Source organism: Nansenia antarctica (assembly GCF_963989245.1).
Source record: "Nansenia antarctica genome assembly, chromosome: 14".
NCBI lineage: Eukaryota > Metazoa > Chordata > Actinopteri > Argentiniformes > Microstomatidae > Nansenia > Nansenia antarctica.
The window spans coordinates 15,869,268-15,885,086 of record NC_137684.1 but is presented as its reverse complement, the minus strand read 5'-3'; the positions used below and the strand labels follow the sequence as shown (position 1 = coordinate 15,885,086).

The window sequence follows — 15,819 nt, the reverse complement described above, 5'->3', positions numbered from 1 at the left end:
ATAAGTTGATAAAAACTATTCATGGCAGAAAATCTTCACAAATGTTCTTCTTTTTCATCAGAAACAAGACCAACTGCCGTTTCAGAGTCAGTCCCTCCGTGTAGTTTCTTTTTTCATCATGACATACAACTGGCCATATACAAATACACCAAAAATGACATAAGTTGGAAACTGAAAACAGAGATAGTTATTTTTCCCATTTAGAATGTAACACCGGGCACTTTACAGAAGTCTGTTCTCTATCTCCCTCTTCTTCCTCCTCCTCTTCTTCTCCTTCTTCTTCAAGTCTTCTCGTCCAAAGATTGATAGTAGAGAATGGCACAATCCAAGTACAAAAGAGTCTGGTTTTAGAGTTTAGAGTCTGTTTTCTCATGTCTGTAATAAAATACTGCTGGACAGCCTCCATCGTCCAGTGAGGAAAGCTAGAGGCGTCCCACGTTGATGATGTCACAGATGTCACTACTGTCCCATGTTGATGATGTCACAAGAGGTCTCTACTGTAGCCGTGGCCAGTACTGGGACATGTCCTGTTCGTTTCCTGGGACTTGGACCGGGACTGATACTCCTGGGGAGATGAGACCTGACAGAACGAACACAGAGAGATGGATGAGTGACCGGATCTGACGGCACCGTACATGGCATCATAGAGTAGCCTGCGCTATATAGAAGTCACCAATATCATTCTAGGGGCCGGTTTCACAGACAAAGCTTAAAGCCTAGTCCAGGATTAAATCACACTTGCCATGGGAAATGTCCATTGTGAATGCTTTTGTCTGTGGAACCATCCCTAGATGTATTTGCTTAAACAGACTTAAACAGCTATGTATCACCATAAAACTGATTATGACCATAATTAATAAAGAATACACATTTTATTGACCATAATTAATAAAGAATACACATTTTATCTATACATGTATTTGGACATGAATGTGTCTGTACAAATAATAACATCGTCGACACATTTCAAAGTCTACACAATAGCATTTAAGAATGAACACATTTTTATAGTAGGCAACATTTTTCTCAACGTGGCCTACTGTTAGTGTCAGCAGCAACGTTGAGATAAATGTTGCTATTTGCTAATCTGCACAGCATTTTGCACTACTGTTCTACTGCAGTACGACTGGTCCCACTGTAGTACGACTACCATCACTACATCACTTTATTACCTATTCTACTTTTTTTTTAAATTATTATTATTATTAATTACCTTACTTTTTACTTTATTCTATTATTGTTGATTTTGTATTCTGCTGCAATGCCAATGTCGAAGAACCTGAACCTAAGAAATTTGCTCTGTGTACCTGTACATTAAATGTAATAAAAGCTATTCTGATTCTGATTCTGCTATTTGTTAATTCTTCAATGAATGTTCTCTGCTTACCTGTGGAGCCGACGCCTGAGGCAGCCATTGATTGGCTGTTCATATGTGCCTGCATATGAGGAGGGGTGTAGGTGTCGTAGCTCCGCCCGTTGACGGAGGGGCTGGTGGGCAGCATGCAGGAGTAGGAGGTCTGGCTGGGGACAGGGGCCTGGTGGACACACACACACACACACCACAGTTAGCGCCTTCTGGTCCTCTGTGGCTCGGTCGGTAGAACACGGCGCTCACAAGGCTTAGGTTGTGGGTTTGATTCCTGCTGGGACCGTATATACTGACAAATGTATGCACTCACTGCAGTGTAAGTCGCTTTGGATAAAAGCGTCAGCTAATTGGCCTATAAAAGCATGAGATGGCCTCTCTCACTGAAGACTACGTCATGGCAAATATAGTCACTGAACATAGACCTATTCAAATGTTTTTTTTTTATAACCAGAAGAAGACTTTATCTATATTGTTTAGCATGTTGTGACATAATAGTATTGCATTGTTTCACCAAATGACAACAATAAAACAGACAAACAACACATTGAATCTAATCATAGAGTATAGTTGCATTACTAAATTAAATATAAATAGAACAAAGCAGTAGGCACTGCAAACATAGACTGTGTTGTTGTGGCTTTCTGGCAGGGATGTGAGGAGATGCTGTACGTACTTGCATAGGCAGCTGGTTGCCCATGGTGAAGCTGGGCATGGATGGCAGGTACGTGTTTGTGAGAGCTGTGTCTGATCGGCCCAACATGGACCCTGATGAGAAGGATACTGCAGGGAGAGGGAGACATGGGGGACATCAGGATACAGGCTATGTTTAGAAGTTAGGCAGCAGTTGCTTGCTATTAGATAGATTTGATATGACGCAAGATGGCAGAAAGGAATTCACAGGATAATTTGTGACATGAGCATGACACCGCGTATTATATAATAATATTACGACCATTATGTGCTCAAATTAACATAATAAATAAAACATTTAGGACTATTTCTATGTAATAATGATGGACATACATGACTTTTGTAGTTGGTATATTGAAGTTAGATATGGTTCTCACCTGGTGTAGAGGGCTGTGGAATGGGCTGGTAGACACTGGAACTGAAGCTACTGCTGATGGGGATGTGACTAGAGGTGTTGCTCGCTTGCCTTCTTTGATTCCGAAGTTTCTCCTCTCTCCTCCACTTCGCCCTTCTATTTGAAAACCAAACCTAAAAAAAAAAAAATTACAATAGTGATTCATTAAAACTAAGGTTAGGATTTTTGGTTTGGTTTGTTAATGTTGTTAAAGTGCTTCAATTCAAGATGATGTTTGTAGGTTTACCTGTATTCTGGCCTCTGGGAGGTCGATTTTGGCTGCAAGTCGTTCCCTTGCGAACACGTCAGGATAATGAGTTCTCTCGAACTCTGAAACGACAAAAAGAAACAGAATTGATTGAGTGGGGTCATTCGAAGGGTAAATAACAAACACAAAAACATGAATATTAAGCTGTGTAAAAACGTTTAATTTAATGCCGTATAAAAACAGTTTGAGTCAGTGAGTCTGTCTTGGTGCACAATGTCACTGCCTTAATTTGGTTACGTTAGAAAAATGTTAGTTGCTCTATAATTTACCTTTCTCAAGTGCCTCTATCTGCTCCTGTGTGAAGGACGTGCGGTTCCTTTGCAATTTTCTCTTCAGCTGGAGTCTCATTTGGGTCTCATCGGAGTCTTCTCCATTTGAACTTATTGAATTCGTGTTCTCACCGCCCCCGTCCGATGGTGGGCAACCTTCTGCAAAAAACAATGAAGAATAAATCAATAAAAATAAGTCATGGCCTACTTTCATTAGCAGATTTCATACCGGCATATGCACAGGAATGCACCTGCATGCATGTTTGATCACGTATAGCCTAAACGAAATTGTTTAATACTCTTGCATGAATGGGCTTAAATAGGCCTATGTGCCTTTACACATTGTGTCGACTGTTTTAAGGGGATGTATATTTTCTTTGGATTTTAAATTACGCTTATTAAACCGTCTGATGGCGGTCATGGCGCCTTGATAATTCTCAGATAACGAATTTGCCTATCTGAAATGTTGAGACTTGTTTCGCCTTCTACTGGGACTCCCAATTGATTTGTTTTGATAATTAATCCTGTCATTAAAACAAGCAATTATTAAACTTCGAGAAAACTCTTTGTTGATCTTGGAAAAAAAATGTGTGCCATAGTCGTGAGAACACATTCCAGTTAGCTCCACTTGCTTTAAGGTCTTTTATCCAATTGATTACAAAGTTACAATGACAGGCGAGCTCAAATGGTGAATACGTGTGGTAGAACCTTTTCAGATCCCCAGATGAAATGTTTCAAAACCCAAACTTTCCCTCTTTTCAACTGTACGTTTCTCAATAGTATCCTCCATATGGGCGTTTACAGCGCCATTGAGAAGCGCCACCAACACTTGAATATAAAAAGAGCTGCTTTTCACCGTGACACAATACGCGGGGAGTAAGGGAAACTATTAAATTCTCGGGCTGTGGAGGGGTTGGCAAACTTTCGTGGGCAGAATTTTGAGGACACAATCGGAGGAGGCCACAAAAGGATTCTCTCTCTCTCTCTCTCTCTCTCTCTCTCTCTCTCTCTCTCTCTCTCTCTCTCTCTCTCTCTCTCTCTCTCTCTCTCTCTCTCGGCACGCAGTGGCCCTCCTCATTGTGGCCGGAGGATTCCAGTCAACAGACTTTTCAGCTCAGTGTGTTAACCTTTATGCACTACCTTCATTAATCACTGTCTACTGGGGCTGCCCTGTTCAACGCCCGTTAGGATTTATTCCTTCTTTAGGCGAGAAAGAAAACAGCCAGCACATATTGAATGGGACATCTCTATACCCAGACTCTGGTTACATGAAAGGGACAGAGAGACCGACTGGGAGTGTGACGCGCCTCTGCGTCGCTTCTACGCAGCGTTGTTTGACACTTGTTTAGCATATTACTAGCGCTTCGCTTATAGAATTGCGGCCCTGTATCAGGTTGCATGGTTATGCAGATAAATCTGCTTTGACAGTTCACTGAGAAGGTAATTACCGTCTTGCACATTTCGTGTTATGTTTTGTTTCTATGGCTATACCCCAAAGACAGATTGCTGCGTATAGGCCTATATATAGTCTGTAGGCAAAGTGTTGGTATGTGCACGTTTAAGCACTGTATGGTGTAGGCATAACCACGCAACGGTTCACTATTGAGAACAAGTATATCACTAGTGGTCCATCAACTGCCATTAAGATTTGTTCCTTTTATGTGCGTTATACCCTCTGGCTTTACGCATCCTGTATGTGCGAATAGATGTAACTTGTTGTTTCAAAAAAATAAATGCATTATTCATAGCTAGATGCCTTATTGTAAACATACGCCATGATTAAGTTATCCTCTTTAAATGCCCTCTTGTCTCAGAAAAGGAAGCTTATCAGTGGCCAGTGTGCTATACTAATCCGTCTAAAGGAGTGAATGTATGTCCTATTATGCCGTAGCCAGACCAACTGTCGCTAGATTTGGGATTTTGTTCTCTTTAAAAAAAAAAAAAAGAAGAAGAAAAAAAAGACGCTGGGAAATAAAACCATTCCTTAGTGTCACGTGTCGTAATCGGTGAGGCGTAAAACCAGCACCAAAAAGATAGCAAACCAATCGCGGCATCTTTCAGCAATACAAACCCAAAACATTGTGGGAGCCTCTGAAAGAGAGAGTATCTAAACCCCTATAGACGAGCTTTAACCCTCTCTATACGGAGAAAGATAAGGAAAAAAACTGTCGCGTTGATCCCTAAAAACACGAAATCGCCAGTGAGAGCTTTCACCCTCTCCTTGTGAAAGAGTTGTCTCTTGTTGGGCCCTGTCACTCTCGATAGATCTGCTATTTTATTCACTGTTGCGTGGCATTTATCAGATTGCGACCATATTTGTCCCCCTCTGAGACCTAACCCACCGTATGCTTCTGGAGTAATGGATTCTTAATGCCCCTGAAATCGCACTCCATGCAAGGAGAGACACTTATGTCAGAGCATAAGTAGAGCAGACGATGTTGCGATAGAAGGGCTTTGGTGTCTACTAACATCTAACGTTGGACACAACAATAAACAAACAATATCATAAATAGGCCTGTATCACCATTTTATTAGCATAAATAAACATGTAATAATAATCAGAATTTTCACAAGATTATTGTTGATAATAGCATAGTGATAATACTAAAACAATAACGACAATAACAACAATAATAATAATAATAATAATACTTTAAAATATATATATCTTCCACCTTAATTAAAATGTTCAATTATCCTATTTTAGAATCTTTTGAGAAATTAGTGGGCAGGTGGATTTTAATAAAATATAAATAAGCCAATAATGTGGATAAGGACCACACAATAATGTGAGGGTGTGTATTGCCCTCGGTCACATACAGGTAGGCCTCACCTTAATCCATCCTAAATTCTCAAGCTTGTGAAAAATCAAGACGAGCGAGGCAGGTGGTATTGTTTGGCAGTTCAAACAGGTTTGGCCTCGTGCTTTGACAGGCAGATATTATAAAACATGATTATTATTTTTTTAATAACGGTTCTTTGTAGCCCTATCTCTACGGTGTCCATCTTATATTGTTTGGTTCTCTTAAAAACTGACGTGTCTAATTGGCAAGTGGTGCCATATCGTGTCCAGAGGTCTCCCGTGGAACATTTCTACAGCTGTCTCCTCAAACTAGACGCTTATTCATGTCGCCTTAATGAGAAACAAAACGTTCTCTAATGAGCAATTACATAGCGACAGAACTGTTCCCATAACAAATTCTTGCGTGTGACAGAAACAGCCTTTGTAGAGATAGCCCGCACACTGCTTGCTCCTGAGTTTGTTTTTTTTGTCATCCCCGGGCAGGTTGTTGAGACAGAGAGGGAGAGAGGGTGGTTGGGAGAAAGAGAGAGAGAGAGTTAGAGAGAGAGAGAGAGAGAGAGAGAGAGAGAGAGAGAGAGAGAGAGAGAGAGAGAGAGAGAGAGAGAGTGAGAGAGGGGGTGGGGGTGGGAGAGGATTGGGAATTCAAAATGCCTAAAGAATGTGTGTAGGCTACGGCCGATCATACCCAAAGATAACCTCCAATCATACATATGCTACAGCCTAAACTGTGTGAAAGGACCATGAAAACACTACATGGAAAAACATGTCGAGATTTCAAAAAGTTAACAATTAGCCGAGTTGTCCAAATAAGGACATATTTTAAACGGGGCAATTGTTGGAGCTGTGAACTAATTCAATATACCTCCAAATTAACTGACATATCCATGCATATTTGAAATGACTAATTAGGTAGATCCATTCTCAAAAGGTATAGGCTATGTTTTTTATTCACCTGCACTATTTTATATGAGGATGCGTTATTACATTGATGGAAACACTCTTTATTGGTTTTCATCAACCATAACAATGCTGATAAAATAACAACAACAGCAATAATAATAATAATAATAATAATAATAATAATAATAATAATGAAAGACATTGAACAATAATAATCACTCGTCAAAGTCAGTGGTTCCGCCTACCTGGGTTGGGTTGTCCTGGCGCCGTGGTTCCGGGGTACCAGCCCGGCCGGGTCCCCCACGTCCCCGTCTGACCGTTCAGCATCCTCAGCTTCTCATACATGCCATCTGCGCCCATCTGTTGCTTCTCACTCGCCAGGTTGCGCAGTACTCTGTTTATCGATGACACCTGAAAGACGAACCCAAAAAATGCCCCATGCACATTAATTAAACGCGCTTCCCCCGTTATGTTAAGATGGCAAATTGGCTGGCAAGTGATCAGTCCTACTAATAGCATGCACGCATACATACCCGTACATTAACAACTACCGTATTTATTGTGATAGAAGAAACTCGCGTTTTTCAAGTGGAAATTAATGAAATGATCAATTCAATTATAAATGTATGTCGTTTTCAATTGCACGAATCTGGTGAGTAAAAGTATCGGGTAATATTGAGGTCAGCTGTTCAGGGTCATTCAACTCGGTGATTTAAAAAAAAATGTTTTATTTTATTTTAAGTGTATAAGATTATAGTAACTTACACTCAATGAACTTACACTGGGTATGTTGTCGTTAGTGCAGGTCCCGTCCGATAGCAGTCTGTCTCGAATTTCCCACGCGAAAATTGAAGGGCATTCCCTCTTGTATTGAGCAATTTTGCCGACCACCTCCGGAGTTGCTACTCTGGGTTTGCTGCCTCCGATCGCCCGTGGTCGGATGGACCCTGTCTCATAGTACCTGCCGAGGATCTTGCTCACACAGCCGTTGGATACCTAGATTAGAAAACAATAGACACAAATCACATACATTATTTAAGACTAATGTGAAATATATGTGTATACTTCAAACAATTTTAAGCTTACGTTTTCATTGTCCAGCACTTGGACTTTTGCATCACCATGGGTCTATAAACACAAGAAATATACCTTAAATGGTACGGTAACGTGCACTCGGTTAAAAAATGCTTCCGTTCATAATATGTGAATAAAGTGACCTTTAAATATGTGTACACAAATAACAACACATAGTTCTGAGTGAGCTGGGAAGGTTGTGTTTGCATGCTTGTGTGAGCGGTTGTGAAATGCTGGTTGTGGAAATTAGAATGGATCAATTGAATCTCAGATGTATTAGCTACGATATACAACTTTGTTTACAATGAAGTAGCCTATATGAGTCGTGAAAAATGTCTCACTGAATGTTTGGTAAAGTCGTGCGCGTAATTGTTCTATCAAATCAAATCAAATCAAAAGTCAACTTGGAATCGTATGAATTGGAACAAAATGTTTGCATTTATCTGGCCCATTGATTTTTAAGGGAGAAAACACACAATGTTGTGAAATCTTAAGATGATAACAATATCATAACTAGGTGTGTACGGAAGAAGGCATGTCTGGTCACCTGCAGAATCCTGGAGATGTCGCAGGGCCGCGCGCCGCTGTGAGCGAGCTCCACTATCTTCTGGCGGGTGGAGTCGGGCAGGGGTCTGCCGTTGACGAACACTCCGCCGAGCTGGTTCACTCCGCTGTGACCTGCGAGAGACAGGAGAGCAACATTCTCTTTAGTTCAGCCACTAATCAACCACCTTCATTATAAAAAAATTATTAAAAAACCTCAATTTACTACAGATGTTTCCGAAGCAAGCGTTTAGTTTTAGTGCTTAACTACGCAAAAGAAAAAATGAAAAGAAAAAAATGAAAAGTTATCAAGCATAGCAGAAGACTTATAGTGAACAAAACTGAACGCTCAGCACCGAACACGCGGGTGGAGGGGGGCGATATCACGTTGGAATTAGCATAGCCTGTAATTATTGCCATTGTTCATCTGTCATATGTTTGAAATGCTTTCCGGATATGCTAGCAATATCATTATCCTCAACAATCTTATTCCTAATCACACATGCATGCAGAACATTGATTACGCGTCAGCGTTGTGGTATTATGATCTAGAGACCCTCACATCCCCAGCCCACTGAGCCGAGATTTGCGCATCTTTGCAAAGACTTAAACAGCTCAAATGGCGTAATGCTATTTGCGGTACAGCATTATAAAGTCGTAATTACAGTATAATGTCAAGACTTAAAAGGCAAATCGTCACCTAATCCTCACTGTGTATATCAACTTCATATTACCAGAAGCCAAAACACCATAAACGCCTCGTGGAAAACAGGTAATTTCATGCGAGTCTAATTAACAATATGCAGCGTAGGATATAGAACCCATAAAAACCAGAACCAGCCCAAACCTGAAGTCAAATGGGAAAGAAGGCTCCCTGGAGTTGCAAGGCTTGCTCTAGTTCTCCGCTCCCTTCCCTTCGAAGCCTCCCGTTAAATTGACTCCAAGTGCACAGGCTCCTTAGCAATAAATAAGCTCCGAATATAGAAGAGGGGGAAAATATGATGAGCCTGGCTGACATTTGTCTTTAAAATAAAGCTAGCTGCACGTCAAAGTTTGAGCTTAATTTCTGGAAATAGGCGGAAGTCGCCCTGGATCATGCATGGAAGGCTAATTGAAAAGATCAGTTGGAGCACTTGTGGCAGGCTTGTCACTTCATGACACTGCCCTGCTTTTGAAAATCGCATCGTCACGACAAATAGTAGCATGATAAAACGACCCTTTCTGTCTGCATTTGGATATCACTCAGACTAAATTGGAGTCTACTCATTTACCCTTCGAGGGAAGCTTCATTTTATGGTAGCCGGGGGGTTGTGCGCGGGCACGACGACGGGGGCGCGCGTCGCTCTTAATATATCAAAAGTGACAGTCTTTTTTCCCCCCCCCAAGCGACACACACCAACACAGACTAAATTTACACTTTGACTGAGTCTGCTGGAGAAACTCCAACCGTCCGTTCTGTCATAGGGCCTATGAGTTTAGTACTATCCTTATTGCAATAACAAAGTAGCCTAAATACATTCAGAAATCTAAAACTAAAATTGAAGAATTAAAAAAAAGTTCCTTTTTATATTAATTGTTAGTCTATTTTGTATGTCTAAGTCCAGCCATTTTAGATTCCTGTTCGAATGTTTATTTATGGGTAAAGGCCAAACTGCTACATGGGAAAATCCATCGCTATAGGTCTGTTTTGGGACGTTAAATCCAGGATTAAATCAATTGTCTTTTGTGCATTTAATAGGTCAACGGGGGATAGCATATTGAAGATTTATTAGCTTTGACCGCGTCACCCGTACAGCGCTCAAATAAATCCAGTTGAGATAAGAATATAAAATCTAACTTTTAGCTCGAAAGGTTAAGTCTTAATCATTATATAATTCCCAGCGGTGAGCGGTGTCGATGGCGCCCGTTGGCAATGATTATGCGCCTTCTATTCTATTGCAAGTCAATTAATAGGAAAGCATATGGTGTCAATTTGGACGCTCAGCTCCATGTAGACCCATGAGTTGTTAGCACTAAGCGTGGAGAGCCCAGACGCGACCTTTCGACTAACCAAATGCCTCTCTGGAACGGCATCCTCTCAGTAATTCGCTCAAGAGAGATCACCCACATATAACATTGCGACAGTCCATTGCCATCATTGGTAAAAAAAATAAATGCAACTGTGAAAGCGGGGTATGATGAATGAAGTCCCATAGCTTGAATAGCCTAATATTTCCCTACATTGACAGCTTGAAAAGCACAGCTCCTATAGCCGCGGCTTATATGCACATTACAGCCTATCATTTTGATATGGGTCGAATTATTCATCTAAATGAACAGCCAACACATGTGAAGGAAAACATTTCTCTCTCGGAAAATGTAGATCCATTTTTATTTTATTTTTTTCGCCTGTTTTTTTTTTTTTTTTTTTTTTTTAGAGACGAGAGAGTGAACACGGGACTTCACTTCAGCGCTCAATGATTTCATACGCCCTACTAGATGACCTAGATTCAGATGCTTTGTTTGGTTCTCGGTTATCCAAGTGTAGGCGTTACATCTTCCCTCTCTTGTCCCGGTCATAACTTGTCCAATTTAGGCCCTGATAGGACGAACATTCTCGATGTACACAATCATTATGATACTACAACTACAATAAGCCACGGTAATATAGCTACACGTAGCCTATTGACATGTGTGATTATGAAAGCATATTGTTGCAGCACAGACGGGTCGGGTAATATGTTTCAGAGAGAAGAAGAGAGTAATCCATTCCACACACCTTCGTTACAGATGTCATACACCTCTTGTCCAGCAGTAAGAAAGAAGATGTGCCTTTTTATTGTCATTGACACAAAATCATCAACGATCAATTTTACTACACAGAACCTCACTGCACACACAGTCAACATTAACAGTCTCCTTTACAGAATTGGACTACTTTATACCATTGAAATATAGGGTCTATCGCGACATTCTTGCAAAAAAAAAAAAAAAATCCCTAATCGCACTCACGTTGATGGAACCAATGTGTTCATAAACTAGACTGTGGGAAAGACTCATCATAGCACCTGACTTCACTCCCACACATGTTTGAGGAATAACATCTTCATAAACATGACATATTCTGCGACATGAGACACATGCGATGCTCATTAATGCGTACATAATGGACGTTGGGAATTGGCAGTCTAACCCAACATTAATTCAGCAGATTCTGCAATTATTTATTATCATATCAAGCAGAAACTCCTCCACTCATTTCCCCCTATACCTCTCCAACCTCCCTTTGTTTTGTTTCATTGTCTTCCTTTCTTTCATAATCTGTGTGGATGATGTCAATAATATTTTATATTATTTTTTCTCATATTCTTGTGTGCATGTCTGTGTGTGGGGGGGGGGAGTGGGTGTGTGTGTGTGTGTGTGTGTGTGTGTGTGTGTCAAAAATAACGTATATTGAACGTTATATATATGCTGACTATCATCGAAAAAAACATCTGACTATATAGGTTTATCTACTACTATAGCCTCCCTGTCGATCTGCCATGGTGCAAATATTATATATATTATATGACACACACCAGTTGTTACGAGGCGTGTAGGGTATATAGGCCTAAAACACACTTGGCCTGAGCAAACTCAGAAATGCAATATGAAATACAATATGTGAATTAAAGCAACTACTGTAAACAAACAACGTGGGACTAGGAACGAACAGCAATTCATAAACAGGTCCGTATGTCTTTGGTTGCACGTATACAAACAACACACATCCTTCTTCATCTGTGTCATGCATCTATCAGCAGTTTATGTACATGATAAAAGTGTAGTTAACTGCATAAAACATCACTTACTGTTTTGCATCATGGAGGCAACGCCAGATTCCCACCGGTTATAGTATTCTATTAGTCGTGGGGAAAGAGTAACAGTGATCAGTATTGGCTTGCTGTTAATCATATAACAATAGTCACAGTATGTACACATCGCAGATTGATTTGCTGCAATTAGACAATTACGGTGGGCATTTTGAACAACAGATGAATAAGCCAGGATGCATTCTTATCCAGTCATATTTCACCATAAAGGGAGCATTCTCTTTTGATTTATTATTTTCGGGAAATATGTATTTAGTGTTTAAACTTGCCTGGAAACACTGTGGACTGGCCGCTTAAAACAATTTAAAGACTCTCTCATCTGCTTCTCACTAGTTAATATCTCCCTAGGACAAAGCAAAACATTTAATTAGTACAACTTAAGGTTTCGTTGTTTCTTTTAAGATGAACTTTTAACGATTTTTTTCAACTCAGTTCATGAGGTATAATAAACATAATCAGGGAAATAACGTTTTTTGTTTGTTTTGTTTTTTAGGGTGAAGTTCATGCATAAAGTTATGGCTATTATCATATATTTGCATATGAACAAACTCGGAAACTATTTGCATGTCATATAGGCCTAGCATTTACCGTTTGTTTTTAGAGCCGAAAGATTGTCCAAGTCTATCCATATCAATATTGCTGTTAGTGGTCCAGCAAAACCTGTGTCTATACACTGTCTTTACAACTCAAAACTTCAGTAATATACATTTAAGACCTCTTTAGAAGCGGTGGTCGTCTGGTGACACACGCTGTCTAGCTCGCTTGGCTGCTCCGGACAGTGACATCGGGAGGGGGTGAAGGCTCTGCGACAAAGCCTGCAGGATTCACACAATGGCGGCCTTTCTGTTCCTCCACCAGGACCGAGAGAGTATAACTCAGGCTCCCTAACTAGCTACACAGCTCCGGACTAAACGTACCAACAACTCTGGGCCATACAAAGAGCCGAAGGGAGGACTCACCCCCCCCCCCCCTCCCACTGCAGCAGCACAACACCCCCAAACAACTCCCCCAAAACACCAAGACACTGTTACACAGGAGAGTTACCCCTGACCCGGGTGCCCGTTTCCCTAAGCTTTTTTTTTTGTGTCTCGGTTTTTTTTAAAATAGAAACGCAATTTCTTGTTATAAATATCTGGAGGTAATTGTGTTACTGGTGTGTGTCGTTAGGGGTTGTAAAACGACACAACAGCGCGGCGGGGGGCTCAATTTGAAAAAGACAATTGCCATAAAGAGCCCCCCATTCAAAACATTCTACCGAATAGGAGGCCGCTAAGGAAATAGTCCCAGCTTTGATTTTTCTCTCTTTTTATCCCCTCTCCTCCTCTTTAAGCAGGCGATGGACTGTGTGTGTATTTACAGTGGGCAGTGTGCACAAATACACCACAGAGACAAGCTGTGCAGCACGTGTTATTGATATGTATATGAAGAATCAACAATGCACTCATTTCATCCAACTCAATTATACATTATAACTGGTCATTACCAACTAAGTTGGTACTATATATGGCAAATGCAATAGTGTAATTATTAAACACTATTGGTTGATTCAGATGATCTAGCAGACATTTATTGTGAGAAATGTGCAGCCCAAGTATATAGTATCACTTCATTTGTTTTTTTTTCCCATGCCAAACGTTTTTAAATCTTGACAGCACTCAAAGGGAGGAATGCTTTTGATGCATTGATTAAATGTCTAATAATCCATTCACTCTCGCTTATCCGGCTTAATTGACAGAAATCATCTAGGAAAAACGAATTAGGCCAAAGCATAAACTTAACCCGGAAGCGGTTTACCTATAAATAAAAATATGCTGACTTTTTTTTTTACTACCTCACACTTTTTCAATTTAATATTAATAAATGATATCGATACTGCAAATCCGGATTATTATTATTGTTGTCATTCATTCAATGTAGTTTTTACAACCTGCAGATTACGGAGGCCTAATCTGTACTTTTGCCAGTTTAAATCTTCCTTCCTCTTCAAGAATGTTAATCAAACATGCTTTACTATATGAACCTGTTTATACTTCATTACTATGCACAACACCACAGGACAATGTCGCGGCATGAAGTGGAACGCCATTATATTTTCCATACCAGTGTTTGAGCTTCTTTTTCTTTTTTTTCTTATGTAATAGGCAACCATGAGTAAAACATTATAGTTTTTTTTAAGTCGCCAGATACAATCATAATGTCAATTGTTATAAAGATTAACAATGAATCCCTTACATACTAAATAATGTTGTGCACTAAACACTATAATGCACATTTTCGCATGGTGTACGTTACTATTTGCTTTGTTTTCCGTATACTTTTGCACACAATAACTAACTCTATATAAACGACATTTAAAATGTTCCTTTGTATTTTCAACAGGGAACGCATTGTTGTCACGATGACGGCAGCCTTTACGAAGATAACCTCGGCCTGCATCTATTTCTAAACTGTCAATTTCACAACTATCAACACTTCCTTCCAAAAACACACAAACGCACATATATTGCATACAAACTGTTTATTAAATGATTTGTATGGAAAATGCATATAGACATTCTCCAGAGTTAGGGAAAAGTTCCCAGTGTGGGCTACGTGATGGCGCCGGGGTGAATCTGACTGTATGTGATTCAACCTGACATCCCTCCTCATCGGATCATTGCGTCCCCGTTCTGTAGACTGATCACTGTCCTGTTCTAACGTGACTTATTACTCTTTCCTGTCATAAATAGCCTAAGCATTAATCCATCCGCAAATAGGCTACCGTCAAAATGCGAGCAATAACCGTGTATAAATACATAAGGGAATGCTCAAATGACCACTACACCCCTCTGTGCACCGAGGCTCCCTCGTTAAAGCCGACGCGACCATGCAGCAGTGAAAACTTTTGAGCCTGTCCTGTCCTGTCCGCTCCCTAAATTACAACTACAACTCGCGTAATATTCCAAGGTGGAATTATAATTTGCAGATGCATTATTTTGTTTTTTTCCGTTTTTGGGGGGTTCTACTTAAAACTAAAACCCTGCATGTGTCTAGTCTAAAGGTGCGGGTGAGTATGTTGGCCCTATCGGTGCATACTGTATATATTAAATGTTGGGACAAAGTGCCCAGAAATCGGATCTTACCTTTTTGAGGCATCCTGCTTTTGTAGTTGTAGACCACTGCCGTTGCCAAAGCCCCTTGGCTGGGAACTCAGAGCGCAAAAGAAACGGAGCCACGGCGTCCGCTATAGCCCCTCTGTATGTAGTCTTTAGCCTTGTATATATTTTCCAAGTGGTGGTCTTGTCTCGAAACGAGATGGAAATCCCTGCGAAGGAAGGAAGCAGAGATTGACAATAAAGTGGGGCTGTCAGGACTGCGAGAGACTGGAAATGTGCGGCTCGTGAGTGAGTGGGCGAGAGAGAGAGAGAGAGAGAGAGAGAGAGACCGAGAGAGAGAATGAGAGAGAGAGAGAGAGAGACAGAGAGAGAGAGAGAGAATGAGAGAGAGAGAGAGAGAGAGAGAGAGAGGGGGAGAGAGAGGGGGAGATAGAGTAGAGCGCACCTATGCTGATTGGCGATGGTTCTCCTATGTATTAATGAAATGTATGTGTCCCTCCTGGTCTCTCTGCCTCTCCTCCACTCCTCTTCAGTGGCCCATTAGCGCTGTCTGACCTCTGTCA

The 15,819-nt window shown here is 40.7% G+C and overlaps 1 protein-coding gene across 2 annotated transcripts; it reads right to left on the bottom strand.

Annotated features, from left to right (window-relative positions):
- Positions 1-494: 494 nt before the first annotated feature.
- Positions 495-15,296, bottom strand: LOC308170348 (paired box protein Pax-6; the record flags this gene model as incomplete). 2 transcript variants are annotated; one of them, XM_080545124.1, is made up of 13 exons in its annotated part: positions 495-580; positions 1,388-1,535; positions 2,043-2,149; positions 2,437-2,587; positions 2,701-2,783; positions 2,991-3,149; positions 6,939-7,104; positions 7,474-7,689; positions 7,780-7,821; positions 8,315-8,445; positions 11,069-11,098; positions 12,141-12,188; positions 15,284-15,296. In XM_080545124.1, the coding sequence occupies 13 exons, from the start codon at positions 15,294-15,296 to the stop codon at positions 495-497; spliced, it is 1,380 nt and encodes a 459-aa protein (XP_080401250.1). The 2 variants fall into 2 exon arrangements, with proteins under 2 accessions (XP_080401250.1, XP_080401251.1); XM_080545125.1 differs by lacking the exon at positions 11,069-11,098.
- Between the last annotated feature and the right edge of the window lie 523 nt (positions 15,297-15,819).